Source organism: Heptranchias perlo, chromosome 16, assembly GCF_035084215.1.
Source record: "Heptranchias perlo isolate sHepPer1 chromosome 16, sHepPer1.hap1, whole genome shotgun sequence".
Lineage (NCBI taxonomy): Eukaryota > Metazoa > Chordata > Chondrichthyes > Hexanchiformes > Hexanchidae > Heptranchias > Heptranchias perlo.
Window position 1 is genome coordinate 14136469 of NC_090340.1, and position 15647 is coordinate 14152115.

At 44.4% G+C, this 15647-nt stretch overlaps 1 protein-coding gene across 1 annotated transcript in view; it reads right to left on the minus strand.

Annotated features, from left to right (window-relative positions):
- LOC137333495 (aryl hydrocarbon receptor-like) overlaps positions 1 to 15647 on the minus strand; it is a 91041-nt gene that overhangs the window by 69521 nt on the left and 5873 nt on the right. Inside the window, exons 2-3 of the mRNA XM_067997661.1 lie at positions 11857 to 11939; positions 8997 to 9181 (exon numbers count right to left, since the gene is read on the minus strand). Coding sequence (XP_067853762.1) covers positions 8997 to 9181; positions 11857 to 11912 — 241 coding nt within the window. The 5' untranslated portion in view covers positions 11913 to 11939. The remainder of the gene's footprint in view (positions 1 to 8996; positions 9182 to 11856; positions 11940 to 15647) is intronic.

Genomic DNA, 15647 nt, shown 5'->3' on the forward strand with positions numbered 1-15647 from the left:
GCTGAGTGTTTGTGCATTCATCCTCTTCTGAAGTCACAGACATGGGCACAGCCGGCCCTCTCGTCTAACAACCTCCCCTTGCCTCTCTTCATATGTGGGCCTAGACAGTAAATGTTGCCAGGCTATTTGGCTTGGGGTCGTGACAGCAGAGCACAATCCCATTCTCAAATGAGGCCCACATATGTACTCCTTCCAGCGGTGATCACTGGACAACAATCAGGAGAGAGAATCTGGCTGATTCTCCTCCCTACCTGAGGGAGCAGTGTCAGCCGTGGTGCAGTGGTAGCACTCTTGCCTCTGCGTCCAAAGGTTGTGGGTTCAAGCCCCACTCCAGAGATTCAAGCACATAATCTAGCCTGACACTCCAGTGCAGTACTGCAGGAGTGCTGCACAGTCGGAGGTGCCATCTTTCAGTTGAGACGTTAAAGCAAAATCCCGTCTGCCCTCTCAGGTGGACGGAATAGATCCCATGGCACTATTTCGAAGGAGAGCAGGGAAATTCTCCCCGGTGTCCTGGCCAATATTTATCCCTCAACCAACACCGCTAAAACAGATCACCTGATCAGTATCTCATTGCGGTTTGTGGGACCTTGCTGTGCACAAATTGGCTGCCACGTTTCCTACATTACAACAGTGACTACGCTTTATAGGGTCTTCATTGATTGCGAAGCACTTTAGGACGTCCTGAAGTTGTGAAAGGCGCTAAAGGAAGTTCTGTCTTCCTTCTGAGGGGCACGGAGATCAATTGTAGCACTGCCTCGAGTGAGATTAGCTGCTCAAGAGACTGGGAATCAATCCCGCGGTCAGACTAAACGTTCTATTTGCCACTGAGCCAAATGGGGAGCTTGGCTAATTAAGGTCTTATATAAACACAAAGTGATCTTTGTCATATGAATCCCAGGCTGATTTTCACCCTGAAGCTGACAACAAGGAGATTCGCAGGTGTGGAGACAAAAATCACAGAGCACAGCACACATTCTTCAGCAATCAGTATGAACAGGTGCCCCCACCCCATGTAAAGTGGAGAGGGTTGGTGGGGGGGGTGGAGGGATGACTGTTCAGAATATAATTAGAGAGAAGCATCAGCGGCCAGCCATCCCATGACTACTTCTAAATCCAGTTAAGTATTTACTTCAAATTCTGTTAGACTGTGGTCTCTTATAGCCCAACTAAAGTAGAGCCTGATTGGATCAGCAGTTTGTAAGGGACTGCATGGCCTTAGAAAGACGTACATTCTCCCACAGCTTAGGAGCTCCACAGAGTAAGAGACTTCAGGAGATACACTTCGCATAAAATCTCCACTACTCTTCACTTTGTAAATGAGCATCATGCAGTGGAAATCAGCTTCCTCTCTTCACCCTCCCCCCACTCCCAACACGCTGTATTCTTTCCACTCGCTATATAAACAAAAACAAACTGATGCTTTTAATTTACGATTGAACACACAAAGCATTAAACACTGTTGCTCACGTAGTGCACATATATGCAAAGCAGAAAATCACACCCCATTAATAAATACTAAAAGAAAAGAAAAACAAAGCTTAACAAACGAGGTTTCATTTGCACTATTGCCAAATCGTCACCACCTACCTGCAGCATGTCTAGTAAAACGAGTTCTCTCACACTGGCTAGATTTTACAGGAGGACACTGACCGGTTCCCTTTCCCTTCCCCTTCCCTCCCCTGAAAGAAGACAAATGCGCGTGCAAGAAATTAGGACAATTCTGACCTTTCTACTGAAGTGCCGTATCGTAACTGAGAGCAGCACTGAAACCACAGGCCGCTGCACGAGCCTTGCTCAGATTCCCAATTTCACACTGCGAGTCCCTCCACTTTATAGTACCGTGGCTGAAAAGCTTTCCCTATAAATGCAGATTAGTCAACCAGACCTGTCTCATCAGATTATGAGAGCACAAGAGAGTCAAACAATGTCTGAAAACCCCAGATAAAGTTTCTGCCATAAACAGTCACGCAATGTTAGGCAACCACACACTCACCTCACTCGTCGGCTTTGATTGTAGATTACAGGAGGAATTGCAAGTAGAGTTTTATTTTAAATCTTTCGGAAGGTATTTACTCTTTAATTTCTCTCCCCTACGGCCTCCCCGGGGGTCTCAAAGCTGAGACGCTGAATAACCTGCCCAGCAGCCTCTGCCAATGCTGCTCTCCAGAGAGAACTCTTAAGAAAAGCCAACACACATGCTAACCACCTGCATTTTAGAAAGCCAGCCAGCCTCCGGAGACACTGTCCATGGTCACAGACAAAAATCAGCCTGGACAAGGCCCCTTCTGAGTTTAGCGCTTTTAATGCAAGCGTTTGGTGTCCTTACTTATTGCAGGCGAATATTCTCACGAGATTCCCTTCTGTCCCTTTACACTTGGAATTAGTCTTGCCGCTTGTTTGTGCTCGCTCTCCAATGCTCGATTATATTTTCCTCCCCCCTGACTTTTTCTTTCCTTCTGTAGGAGGTACTCAGTCTTTGCTCATAAGCTCCCCACAGTAAAAAGTGGGATAGAGTGGGGGGGCATGGGGAGGTTTCGAGGAGATGCAGGACAGGGGAACCTTACATTTCACCGCTCCTAGTGACTGAGCGCAAAATTTCTCATTTCCCCACACGAACCACAATCCTTCGCAAGAATCCCCGAGTAAGGATCTTCACTTTGAAATTGTTAACTTTTTTTCACCCTGGAATGTTTTGCATTAGAAGAGGAGATTCCTCAGTGCCTCCATGTTGGAGGGATGGGAGTTCTTATTAAAAAAGGTACAGGAGTGAGTCAGTCAATGTGAGGCAAACCCTGTACTAAAACATGCTCAAATGCCAAAATTAACCTGTTACTTAGGCCAAGAGGGCAGGCGAATGGTTTTTTCCCTTCCCCGTGATTTAGCGCTTATAATGCACTGCAGCAAATGATAGCCCTGTGCGTTACACACCTGCCAGCCTCACCGCATGTCTGCGGACCGTGCGGGTAGAAATATAGAAACTAAACAGACAGGCAGAAACACAAGGCTCACTTTCTCTCATTTTCCCCAAGGTTCCCCCCCACACTCCTGAAAACACTGACCATTGACACAGTCGGGCCCCCATTGGCTTTGGGAGCTTTCCAGCACCTCCCAAAGTGGCCATTCTACATAGACCGGAAACATTTTCCTTAAACCTCGAGAAGTGCCTCGGGATGTTCTTCCACATTAAAAAGGTGCTACGCAGAAGCAAGTTGCTGTTAGCAGTTTATTTAACCCTGGCAGGCATCACAGCCAGGCCTGATTCTCTCCTTACTTGGTATCCCCATACCTACCCTTCTAACTGGAGTCAATGAGAAACTCTGGCTGATTTTATTGTCCACCCCCTTCACCCTAGCTTGAGGTGGCTGAGGTCCATTGCAGTGCCCTCCAACTCAACATAGCCCAGAGATCGAACCTGGGACCACCCTGATCTGTACGGCTCAGTAGCAATCCAGATAGTGCATTGATCCACTGCGCTACTTAACTGCTTCCAAAGCTCCCTTTCAAATAAGGAAACATGGTCTTTTCTCGTCGAGCAATTTCCAAGCTCCAACTGGTTCGCATTCGACCATCCTGGTAGCCACATGATGCAACGATAATGGAGTTGTTGACTAATCTCTATCAATTAGTCTAAACTGACCCAAAAATGACACGAGGAAAACCCCAGTGGTGGAGAGCTTTGGGAATCATAGGCCCAAAGTCGCCGTTTTCTTTCTAATCCTGCACTTACCACACGTCAAGTCTCAAACACACAGCAGTTAAAACACATTTTTCTTTTGCATATGCTCAGTTATTGGAAATAATTTCAGGAAGTCAGACTTGTTAGTAGAAGTCAGAAATGTGGAGTTACCAGTTATACACAGCAGTGTGTTGAAACTAATCTGGAAGTTACAAAACGGGTCCTCGGTCCTCAAAGGGTTAACCCCCGTCCTCTGACACTGTGGTATTTTGTACAAAACATGGCTGAGGACAGAGGAAGGAACTGCACCGCGGTCACAAAGCACTGAAGGTCAGGGTGGAATGTGCAGCTTGAAAACAAGAAAATGCACGTTACATCCAGCAGCAACCTAGAGTACAGTTGGGAATATGGCGCCATTTGTTTCAAGGGTTTGGAATTGTGTATCCAAGTGACTGGGCCAATAAGATGTTAACGCCAGGTTAAGGTGTTTCGGGTCATAGTCAAAACAGACCACCATGAGATCGATGCTTCCTGCTGATATAACCACATCAGTTTGCAAGGCAAGTCACTGGCTGGGAGCAGCAGTACTGCTCGGCCCCAGTGCAAATTGGTGATCCCTGGATACTTCAGTGGGTAAATACATGCACAATGTGTTAACTCAGGCTGACCAGAAAGATTCTCAAACCAATCCTTCATTTGTACTGACCTAACTGATCTTGGCTGTGGTGATGGTCGAGACATTACTGTTGTGTTCAGCAGCTGAACTATGGGGAGAGGGGGTTAGAAAATTCAGCCAATGACTGATGTCAATTGTTGCTGGAAAGCACATATAAATGAACAATACTTGTATTTAGAGAGCACTTTATCATCATGTATAAAAGACTGCGCAATTTCAAAATTTGCAGATAACACAAAACTTGGAAGGGTAGTAAACAGTGAGGAGGATAGTGATAAGAAGATATACAGGCATGGGCGGACACGTGGCAGATGAAATTTAATGCAGAAAAATGCGAAGTGATACATTTCAGTAGGAAGAACGAGGAGAGGCAATATAAACTAGAGGGCACAGAAACAGAGCGATCTGAGGGTATATGTGCACAAATCGTTGAAGGTGGTAGGGCAGGTTGAGAAAGCAGTTAAAAAAGCATACGGGATCCTGGGCTTTATAAATAGAGGCACACAGTACAAAAGCATGGAAGTCATGATGACCCTATATAAAGAACTGGTTCGGCCACAACTGGAGTATTGTGTCCAGTTCTGGGCACTGCACTTCAGGAAAGATGTGAAGGCCTTAGAGAGGGTGCAGAAGAGATTTACTAGAATGATTCCAGGGATGTGGGGCATTAGTTACTTGGATAGACTGGAGAAGCTGGGGTTGTTCTCCTTGGAACAGAAACGGTTGTGAGGAGATTTGATAGAGGTATTCAAAATCATGAAGGGTCTAGACAGAGTAGATAGAGAGAAACTGTTCTCACTGGCGGAAGGGTCAAGGACCAGAGAACATAGATTTAAGGTGATTGGCGAAAGAACCAAAGGTGACATGAGGAAAAACTTTTTTTTTTATATACACACAGCGAGTGGTTAGGATCTGGAATGCACTGCCCGAGGCAGATTCAATCATGGCCTTCAAAAGGGAACTGGATAAGTACTTGAAAGTAAAAAATTTGCAGGTCTACGGGGTTAGGGCAGGGGACTGGGACTAGCTGGATTGCTCTTGCATAGAGCCAGCGTGGACTTGATGGACTTTCCTCCCTGCTATAACCTTTCTATGATTCGGAGCTTCACACAATGAATTACTTGGAAGTGCAACAACTGTTATGTAGATAAACAGGTAACCATTCAGTGCCAGCAAGGTCCTGTACTGAGGGAGTGCTGCACTGTTGGAAGTGCCATCTTTCAGATGAGATATTAAACCGAGGCCCCGTTTGCCCTCTCAGGTGGATGTAGAAGATCCCATAGCACTATTCGAAGAATTGCAGTGGAGTTCTCCCCGGTGTCCTGGACAACATTTATCCCACAACCAGCATCACTAAAACAGATTATCTGGCCATTTATCTTATCTGGTTTTGGGTCCTTGTTGTGCACAAACTGGCTGCTGCTTTTGCCTATATAATAACAGTAGCTACACTTCGAAAGTACTTCATTGGTTGTGAATCGCTTTGGGACATTCTGAAGTCGTAAAAGGCGCTATAGAAATCCAAGTTCTTTCTTCTTCTCAGCGACAGTCAGTGTAGCGCCCTGGCTAGATTTTCTCTCCCTAGCCAGGGTACTAAAGCCAATTGGTAACATCGTTACTGCTCAAGTAACTCAGCACTAGGGATCAAGCCTGGGAGTTTCCTAGTCTATGTGGTTCAGTAATATTCAATCCTTTTCTGCCCACGGTCAGTTCATTTACAGTAGTATAGAGGTTATCTTGATGCTGCAACCAGAAAATTATTTTAGCTTAAAAAGGAAGCCCTGGGTTACAGCGCAATCAAGACGTATAGAGTGTAACAGATCTCCAACAGAGCAAGAAAATAGCCACTTCCTGTTGTCTGGTTTCTAAAAGGAGCTGCACCTGTTGCAAACTGCTTTCTCACTATTAAAAACAGAAAATGCTGGCAACATACAGGTCGGTTAGCATCTGAAAAGCAAAAACACAGGTTAACGTTTCCAGGAGAGACCCTTTGTTAGAACCCTGATAAATTCTGGCAAAAGGGTCTCTATTGCAAACACTAACCCGTCCTTTCTCTTGTCAGATACTGATGGATCTGCTGTGTATTTCCAGTATTCATTGTTTTTATTCCTTTTTTCTCCCCCCTCTATAGAAATTACTGGTGGTCATTCAGCCCGTCCCACCTCTGCTCTTCAACTGAAGCTAATCGCATTTTCTTTCCCTGTATCATAAAATCATAGAATGATACAACATAGATGGAGGCCATCTGGCCCATCATGCCCGTGCTAGCTCTTTGAAAGTATCCTTTTATATTCTTCCTTTTCAAACAATTATCCAATTCCCTTAATGTTATAGGCTCTATCCCCATAGCCAGTCATTTCATGCTCTAATAACCTTTGAGGGGGGAAAAAAATGCTTCTAGCTTCCCCCCATTGTCCTTCTAATGATAATCCCAAGTCTGCCAACCAGCAGAATCAATTTTTCACTATTTATTTACTTTCTCAATAGCCTTTATAATCTTGAAATTATTAGATTGCCCACTTAACCTTCTCTGTTTCAGGGAAAAAAAGGCCTGTTTTTTTTCTTCATTACTACAACCTCTTATCCCTGGTATCATACCAGTGAATCTTTGCTGTACTCTTTCCACAGCTCTAATATCCTGCCCATTGTAAGGTGCTAATAACTGCACGTAGTACTCCAACTGCAGCCTAACCAATATATTTTCTTTGCTTTGTCCTCCGAGACAGATAAAGATTGAGTGTAAGCTGAGCAAGCAGCACATCAAGCACGAATTATTGAAAGGTTTTGGAACAGTGCCAGGACAGGTTTTAATTTCCTGACACGAGGCACGCAATGGAAGACCTCAGAAAGGGGAGGTTTCTTTAAAAGGAACGAATCAGACACTCAGTCGGGGCTCTTTAATAGACACCGCCCTGTTCCAGCAGTGGAGTCCAACGCCAACAAGCCACATCCCCAGCTGAAACACAGCTCAGGAAATGCTGGCAAAAATCTCACCAGCAGCTTGCACCAGGGCTTAACTCATATCTCCGTGCCCTCTTACAATGTGTGGTAACTCAAAAGAAGTTCAGGAAAAGGGCTCAGAACATAGTACTCAGAACACAAACTTAAATGTATCGTTCAGTTACCTGCACCAAAATTTGATTTAATAATTTCCCTTTGGGAGCAATCCCCCTTCCCCTTTTGCAAATTCCCACTTGGGCCGGCAGGAGGAAGAGTTACCTACTCACAGGGCTTTGACAATCTCCGTTCTGCAACAGCTCAGAGTCTCGGGTGCACTGATCAGTAAGGACCCATGTGGACAACATATATCCAGCCACTCTTTCCCTTGCTGGCTGCTATCCGGCATAACCACAATCAGTATTCTGATCATCCCTGCATGGAGATGTGCATCAAAGGTTCGGCACCGGTCTGGGTGCCGAGTCTCCCATTTAAGATTCAACACCAGGGTTGGGATCAAGCAGCAGGAAGCATGTCGATCACAGCTTCCCCCAGTAGCAGTCTGCTGAAGAGAGGCCCATCAATATTCCACTTGAGCGGGTATCTTCCAGTTGAGTGATCTGATCGTGCAGGTCTCCACAAGCTGCTCTCTGACCCGCAGTGACATAGATACCTCCTCTCTTGGGGGACAGGTTTTAAACTTATCTTTTCTAACAGGATTTATCAGGGATAATTTACTTTTAAATTGAAACAAAAAAGTGCTGGAAACACTCAGCAGGTCAGGCAGCATAATGTATCAGGTCTCTTTCCATAGATGCTGCCTGACCTGCTGAGTGTTTCCAACATTTTCTGTTTTTATTTCAGATTTCCAGCAGCCGCAGTATTTTGCTTTTGTTTTAAGTGTTTAATTACACTGTGACGAAGTTCTACTCCTCTCTTCGATGAGGAGTTCTGATCAAAAGGTCATTGACCTGAAACGTTAACTCTGTTTCTCTCTCCACGGATGCTGCCTGACCCAAGTGTTTCCAGCATTTCCTCCTGTTGCCCTCAGAGTGACATTTTCCTTTAAGACTTCAAGTTCTTCTAAAGCAACCTATAGAATACAAGTAAATGACCAAGCACCAGGTATATATAATACGCAACCAGCTTCACCACCTGCCATGTGTGGTTTTTTTTAAAAAAGCTGCCACTATTATTTAGCCCACAGAGGTATTCTCTTACCATACAATATTTTCACCGATTGTTCCTGGAACACCTTCCGCCCTCAAGACACACCAGGTTTCACAAAATGCCAATTCCCACCAGAAACGCTATGCACAACTGTAAACAAAAGTTGCTACTGATACGAAGATGGAGGAGCATGGTGTTAATGGGACTGGCTTTTAACCAAGGATGAATGCAAGTTACAGCATAGCTCAGTGTGGATAACACGTTTACATCAACAGTGCAGCTGAGGCCAAGTGTTTCCCCCGCTTCCCCCAAGAAACAAGGAATAAAACCCACACGTGCCTACCTCAAGGCAAATCACAAAATTATGCAAGCTCACAGAGAGAAAGCATTCCAACTTGGTAAAAATTAACCCATTTGTATTTTCATGGTCCACAGCACGGCCAGCAGACAATAAAGCCACCCATCAGGATAGGGCTCTGTGCGCGCATGTGTATACACACACACACACACACACACACACACACACAGTCTTACCTTCGAAGAAGCTCTTGGCTCTCAGGTAGCTGACGCTCAGCCGGAGCACAGACAGTTTGTCCAGTTTGTTGATCACCTCCTTGGGGAATGGCAGCATTCCAGCCAGCCGTTCCAGCTCGGCATTCAGTCGCTCCCTGTGTCTCTTGGACGGATTGGACTTCACCCCTTCAGGGGTCACCGGTTTACTGGAGAGAAAGAACTTGCATTTATATAGTGCCTTTCACGACCTCAGGACGTCCCAAAGCGCTTTACAGCCAATTAAGTACTTTTGACGTGTAGTCATGGTTGTAATGTAGGAAATGCAGCAGCCAATTTGCATACACCAGGGTCCCACAAACAGCAAATGAGATAATGACCAGATCATCTGTTTTAGGCATAGGTTGAGGGATAAATATTGGTCAGAATACCGGGGAAAACTCCTCTGCTCTTCTTAGAAATAATGCCCTGGGATCTTCTACGTCCACCTGAGGCGGAAGACAGGAGCTGGGTTTAACATCTCATCTGAAATATGGCACCTCCGTCGGTGCAGCTCTCCCTCAGTACTAGATTTTGTGCTCAAGTCTCTGGAGTGGAACTTGAACCCACAACCTTCAGGCTCAGAGGCGAGAGTGCTCCCACTGAGTCACCGCTGACACTTGAGAGCAACTCACAAAAGAAGTAATTGACAGATGCATTTTTGGCAGAATAACTGATTTTATCAAACGCTTCACTTTATGAAAATGAAGAATTAAAATACTTGATTTTGGAATAGTTATGCTCGTATCCCAAGAGCCAACCAAACCCTCTGATCTCACTTTTGGCTGATAATTTCACCTCCCCCAAAGTGACCAAGACTACAATCTCAAAAATTAAACACTTTCCCTAAGATCAGCTGCGATGCAAAATGCTTCAGCATGAGCCAACCCCCTGTACCTCCCCTCCCCGACAGACAGACAGACACCACCCCCACACCCAGCTTCACATTTGCATCCAGATCAAAAATAACTTCAAAAGCTTGAAGGGGCCTGAAAACAAAGACCTGTGCCACTAAATAAAGGAGGAACGGAAGCAGCAGAGTGCGCGAGATCCAGCTCGGGATAATGAATCATATGTAATCGCCTCTACAGATGCTTCGTAAATCCACCTCTGCCTGGGCTGTGGTCAGAAAGGACATCCCCTCCTCATATTCAGCCATCTGGGCAGCAGTATAGGAAGCCACAAAGAACACAATGAGGTTGCAAATTCCTGCAGAACCAGGCATGTCCACAGGAGAACAAGAACCTCTGCAAGATTCAAGGTTAGATGGAGTCCTTCCCCCCCAGCCCCCCCACCCATAATTAAATGCAACCCTCCCCATAACAAACGTGGAGGAAACAACTGCAAGACAAGCATCAATCAGAATGGGTAATGCACAGACTCTGTCTGAAGCTCTGGAAGTATTAAGCAGTGTGCTGCTCTTTTATTTTCTGAAAGCCCACACCCCAGACTCTTCCTCCAAGGATCAACTTGGAACATGGTCACAAGCCAATGAGGATTCTCTTCCCACTTGATACCCCAACAGGGCAACAACCCAATCTTGCAAGAGTCCTCCATATTTAGGCAGGATGTGCACTTTGCAGCAGGAGTCACTAGACCTCGATTAAGAGCAGGAACCCCAGCTGATTTCTTCCCTCTCTGGAATCCGAGGATGCTTGATCTTCCACAGCTGTGCAGGTCAAGAACAGCTAACTCAGCACAACTGGGGACTGAAGTTGGTTCTTTCCTGGGCTGTCTGGCTCAGCAGCACATCATGCAGCATACTTACTGATCCACTCAGGAGGCTAAGAAAACAAGAACTCGAAGTTTACAGCACAAAATGAAACAATTCAGCTTACTGTGAACGTACTGGAGCAATCCAGAACTAATCCCACTGTCATGTTCTCTCCTCGTAGCCTTGTACCTTCCTCTGCTTCAAATATTTATCAATTTTTTTGTGTGCAATAATTTCTGCTTCAATGACTCCCTGTGACAAAGCATTCCACGCTCCAACTACCCACTGAGTAAAAAAGTTTCTCCTAACCTCTCCGCTCACTCGATCATTTTTAAATTGATGACCCCTCGTCCCTCACTACCCAACTGGTAAAAAGTTTTTCCCTATTCACCCGATCAAAAACCTTCATAACTTTAAAAACATCCATTAGGTCTCCTCTTAACCTTCTCTTCTCCAGTGGAAGTAGTCCCAATATCTCAAGTCCCTCCTCATGGTTTCCCATCCCTCGTATCATCCTAGTGAATCTACACTGTATGGTCTCTATGACTTTAATGTCCTTTCTACAATTACGCACCCAAAATGGCACACAGTATTTTAATTGTGGGCTAACCATCATTACCACTGTGCTCTTGTACTCTCTGCCCCTATTTATAAAATCCAAAATGCTGTTGGCCTTTTTAATGGCTTTATCTACTTACATTCGCACTTTCAGGGAATTATGTATTGAACCCCTGGGTTCTTGTAAACCCTTCAGTGTTTATACCTTGAGTGTACACTCCAGTTCCTTCTTTTTCTTCCCAAACTACATTGCCTCACACATTAAATTGCTTCTGCCATCTGTCTATATCCTCAAAGTATTTTATAGTCCTCACGGCTTTAAAATAAGCAATATTGGATTAAATTTTCTTTTTTGCAAGAATGAATGTTCCTATAGTAGGTGTACATTCGCTCATTTTGATTTCCACAAGGGAACGAACAGAGGCAAGGGTAATTCTCCGAAATTAGACGAATTACACATTTGTGGCTGACTGCAACAAGATAAGGATCAAATGTGGTCTGATGGTGCCTCTCTGCAAGTTCACACTGCTGCTCATTCACTAGATCATTGTCGGTCTTTGGTTGAATCCTTACATTTTCTGCATGGGTCTCCTCCTCTTCCTCACTGCGTAAAGACCTGAATTTAACATGATTCCAACGTAGATGACTGTTTACAGCTGAAAGGAAGACAGGAGGATGTCAGTTCAGCTAGAATCACACACCACGCAAACATGTTGAGAATTAATTACCAACAGAAAACAAAAACAATTTTAGCAAAGGCAGAATTTTCTTTGCTTTCTCTATCCTGGAACTCCCTCCTCTCCTTAAAAGCAGTGAATCGTGTGGAGATACATGTCCCAAAGCCCCACCTAACTGGCCATTCATGGAACATGCATGATCATGGGCTCTATAAATAGAGTCAGAGTAGAAAAGCAAGGAAGTTATGATGAACCTTTATAAAACACTGGTTCAGCCGCAACTGGAGTATTGTGTCCAATTCTGAGCACCGCACTTTAGGAAAGATGTGAAGGCCTTAGAGAGGGTACAGAAAAGATTTACTAGAATGGTTCCAGAGATGAGGGACTTCAGTTACATTGATAGACTGGAGAAGCTGTGATTGTTCTCCTTAGTGCAGAGAAGGTTAAGAGGAGATTTGATAGATAGGTTCAAAATCATGAAGTAAATAAAGAGAAACTGTTACCAGTGGCGGAAGGATCGAGAACCAGAGGTCACAGATTTAAGGTGATTGGCAAAAGAACCAAAGGCGATCTGAGGAAAAACTTTTTCATGCAGCGAGTAGTTATGATCGGGAATGTACTGCCTGAAAGGGTGGTGGAAGCAGATTCAATCATGGCTTTCAAAAAGGAATTGGATAAGCACTTGAAGGGAAAAAATATGCAGGGCCACGGGGAAAGAGCGGGGGAATGGGACTAACCAGATTGCTCTTACAAAGAGCCAGCATGGGCTTGATGGGCCGAATGGCCTCTTCTGTGCTGTAACCATCCTACGATTCTATGTTGGACAGCTGGCTACTCAATTGCAGTGAGGGAGGCATCACAGCAGGACCCGCTCCTACCCTCAGTTGACAGCCACATGCATTCACATTCCAGTAGGGGTCAGTGGATAGTGACAGTGAGCAGGGATCTTGCCTGCTTTTCCCCACTGCAACGGAGGCCAGCTCAGTAGTACACTTGCTAAGATCAGTTGACCACAGACCAAGGGTTGAACTTGGGATGCTTATGGATTATCCCACTTTAAGCTATGGAATCTCCCACTAGCACATTGGAGTCGGGGCTAGAGCAGACTACAATAATTTGCGATTTAGTATTTCTCAGACAGTACATCAAATGCGATGCACTAAATTGAGCCCATCAGTTCCAGTGAGTCACCAAGTCTCTTGTCAACTTAATTACAAATGTAAGGAATCTTACAACATCAGGTTATAGTCCAACAAATTTATTTTAAAATCACAAGCTTTCGGAGATTATCCCCTTCGTCAGGTGACCTCCGAAAGCTTGTGATTTTAAAATAAATTTGTTGGACTATAACCTGGTGTTGTAAGATTCCTTACATTTGTCCACCCCAGTCCATCACCGGCATCTCCACATCATGGCAACTTAATTACACGTTACGAAATCTCTTGTGGTGCTGCTCACAGCAACTCAGAGGATGTCCCATTTTATAAGGGCATGACCACTGCAGCATATAGAACACAAATGAACTATTCGGATACCAAGATGGAGTTATAAATCCCTTAAAGGCTACAAACTCTAACTGATGTTAATTGACTTGTGTATGACCTTACTTAAGAGCTTGCAGATATTATGGCACTGGTATTTTCTACTGCCGTAGAAAAGACAGTACAGCACTCTCTCAGAAGGGCTCACCGTTATTTCAAGTCAAATGGAAGAGCAAGTTCCAGAGTGCGTACATGCGCGGTCAAATGCGGAAATCCAGAAATCGCTCTACCATTTGCCCTGCTCGTTTGAAAGCTTCACGTTAAAGAAATCTCGCTGAGTGAATGAATGGACCAGCACGAACTTGCTAAACTGCCCAGCTGGAAACAATCTAATCTCTCCTTAAAAAAGGTACATTTGGTTTTTTTTAAGGTCTAAACTAACTTTTGACAGCGTGGTAAGTATTAATGACTACCAAACCGCCTCTCTGGCACTGAAATTTAACTTTTAAAAATGTGGAGTCTCATTCCTCCCGATATTAATTGTTTTTGGGGACATTTTTTAAAAATTATTTTCCTTTAAAATTGTTACTTTTTAAAAACTTATTCTTTCTGTCACTTTTATTTCTGTCGTTTAAGAACATAAGTAGATAAGAAATAGGAGCAGGAATAGGCCATTTGGCCCCTTGAGCCTACTTATTGAATGTTGGAGATCATGGCTGATCTTCGACCTCAACTCCACTTTCCCGTCTGATCCCCATATCCCTTGATTCCCCTAGAGCCCAAAAATCTATCCATCTCAGCCTTGAATGTACTCAATGACTCAACATCCACAGCCCTTTGGGGTAGAGAATTCCAAAGATTCACAACCCTCTGCGTGAAGACATTCCTCCTCGTCTCAGTCTTAAATGGCCGACCCCTTAACTTGAGACTATGACCCGTAGTTCTTGACTCTCCAGTCAGGGGAAACAACCTCTCAGCATCTACCCTGTCCAGCGCCCCTCAGAATCTTATATGTTTCAATGTGATCACCTCTCATTCTTCTAAACTCCAGGGAGCATAGGCCCATTCTACTCAATCTCTCCTCATATGACAACTCTCTCATCCCAGGAATCAATCTAGTAAACCTTCACTGCACTGCCTCTAAGGCAAGTATATATCCAAAACTGTGCATAGTACTCCAGGTGAGGTCTCACCAAAGCCCTGTACAATTGTAGCAAGACTCCCTTACTCTTGCATTCCAACCCCTTGCAATAAAGGCCAATATGCCATTTGCCTTCCTAATTGCTTGTTGTACTATGCTAACTCTGAGTTTTTTCTATGAGGACATCCAAAATCTCTCTGAACACTAACATTTAATAGTTTCTCACCATTTCAAAAATATTCTGTTTTTCTATTTTTTCCAACCAAAGTGAATAACCTCACATTTCCCCACATTATACTCCATTTGCCATCTTCTTGCCCACTCACTTAACCTGTCTATATCCTTTTGCAGACTCTGTGTTCTCCTCACAGCTTACTTTCCCACCTAGCTTTGTACCGTCAGCAAACTTGGATGCATTACACTCAGTCCCTTCATCTAAGTCATTAATATAGATTGTATATAGCTGAGGCCAAAGCACTGATTCTTGCATTAGTTACAGCCTGCCAACCTGAGAATGACTTGTTTATCCCTACTCTCTGTTGTCTGTCCTTTAACCAATCCTCTATCCACGCTAATATATTACCCCCAACCCCATGAGCCCTTACCTTGTGTAACAACCTTTTTTGTGGCGCCTTGTCGAATACCTTTTGAAAATCCAAATATACTACATCTACTGGTTCCCTTCATCTACCCTGCTAGTTACATCCTCAAAAAACTAATACATTTATCAAACACGATTTCCCTTCCATAAAACCATGTTGACTCTGCCTAATCATATGATTTTCTAAGTGCCCTGTTACCACTTCCTTAATAACGGATTCCAGCATTTTCCTGACAACTGATGTCAGGCTAACTGGCCTGTAGTTCTGTTTGCTCTCTCCCTCCTTTCTTGAATAGCGGGATCACATTTGCTACCTTCCAATCCACTGGGTCCGTTCCAGAATCTAGGGAATTTTGGAAGATCACAACCAATGCATCCACTATCTCTGCAGCCACCTCTTTTAGAACCCTGGGATGTAGGCCATCGGGTCCCAGGGATTTGTCCCATTAATTTCTCTAGTACTT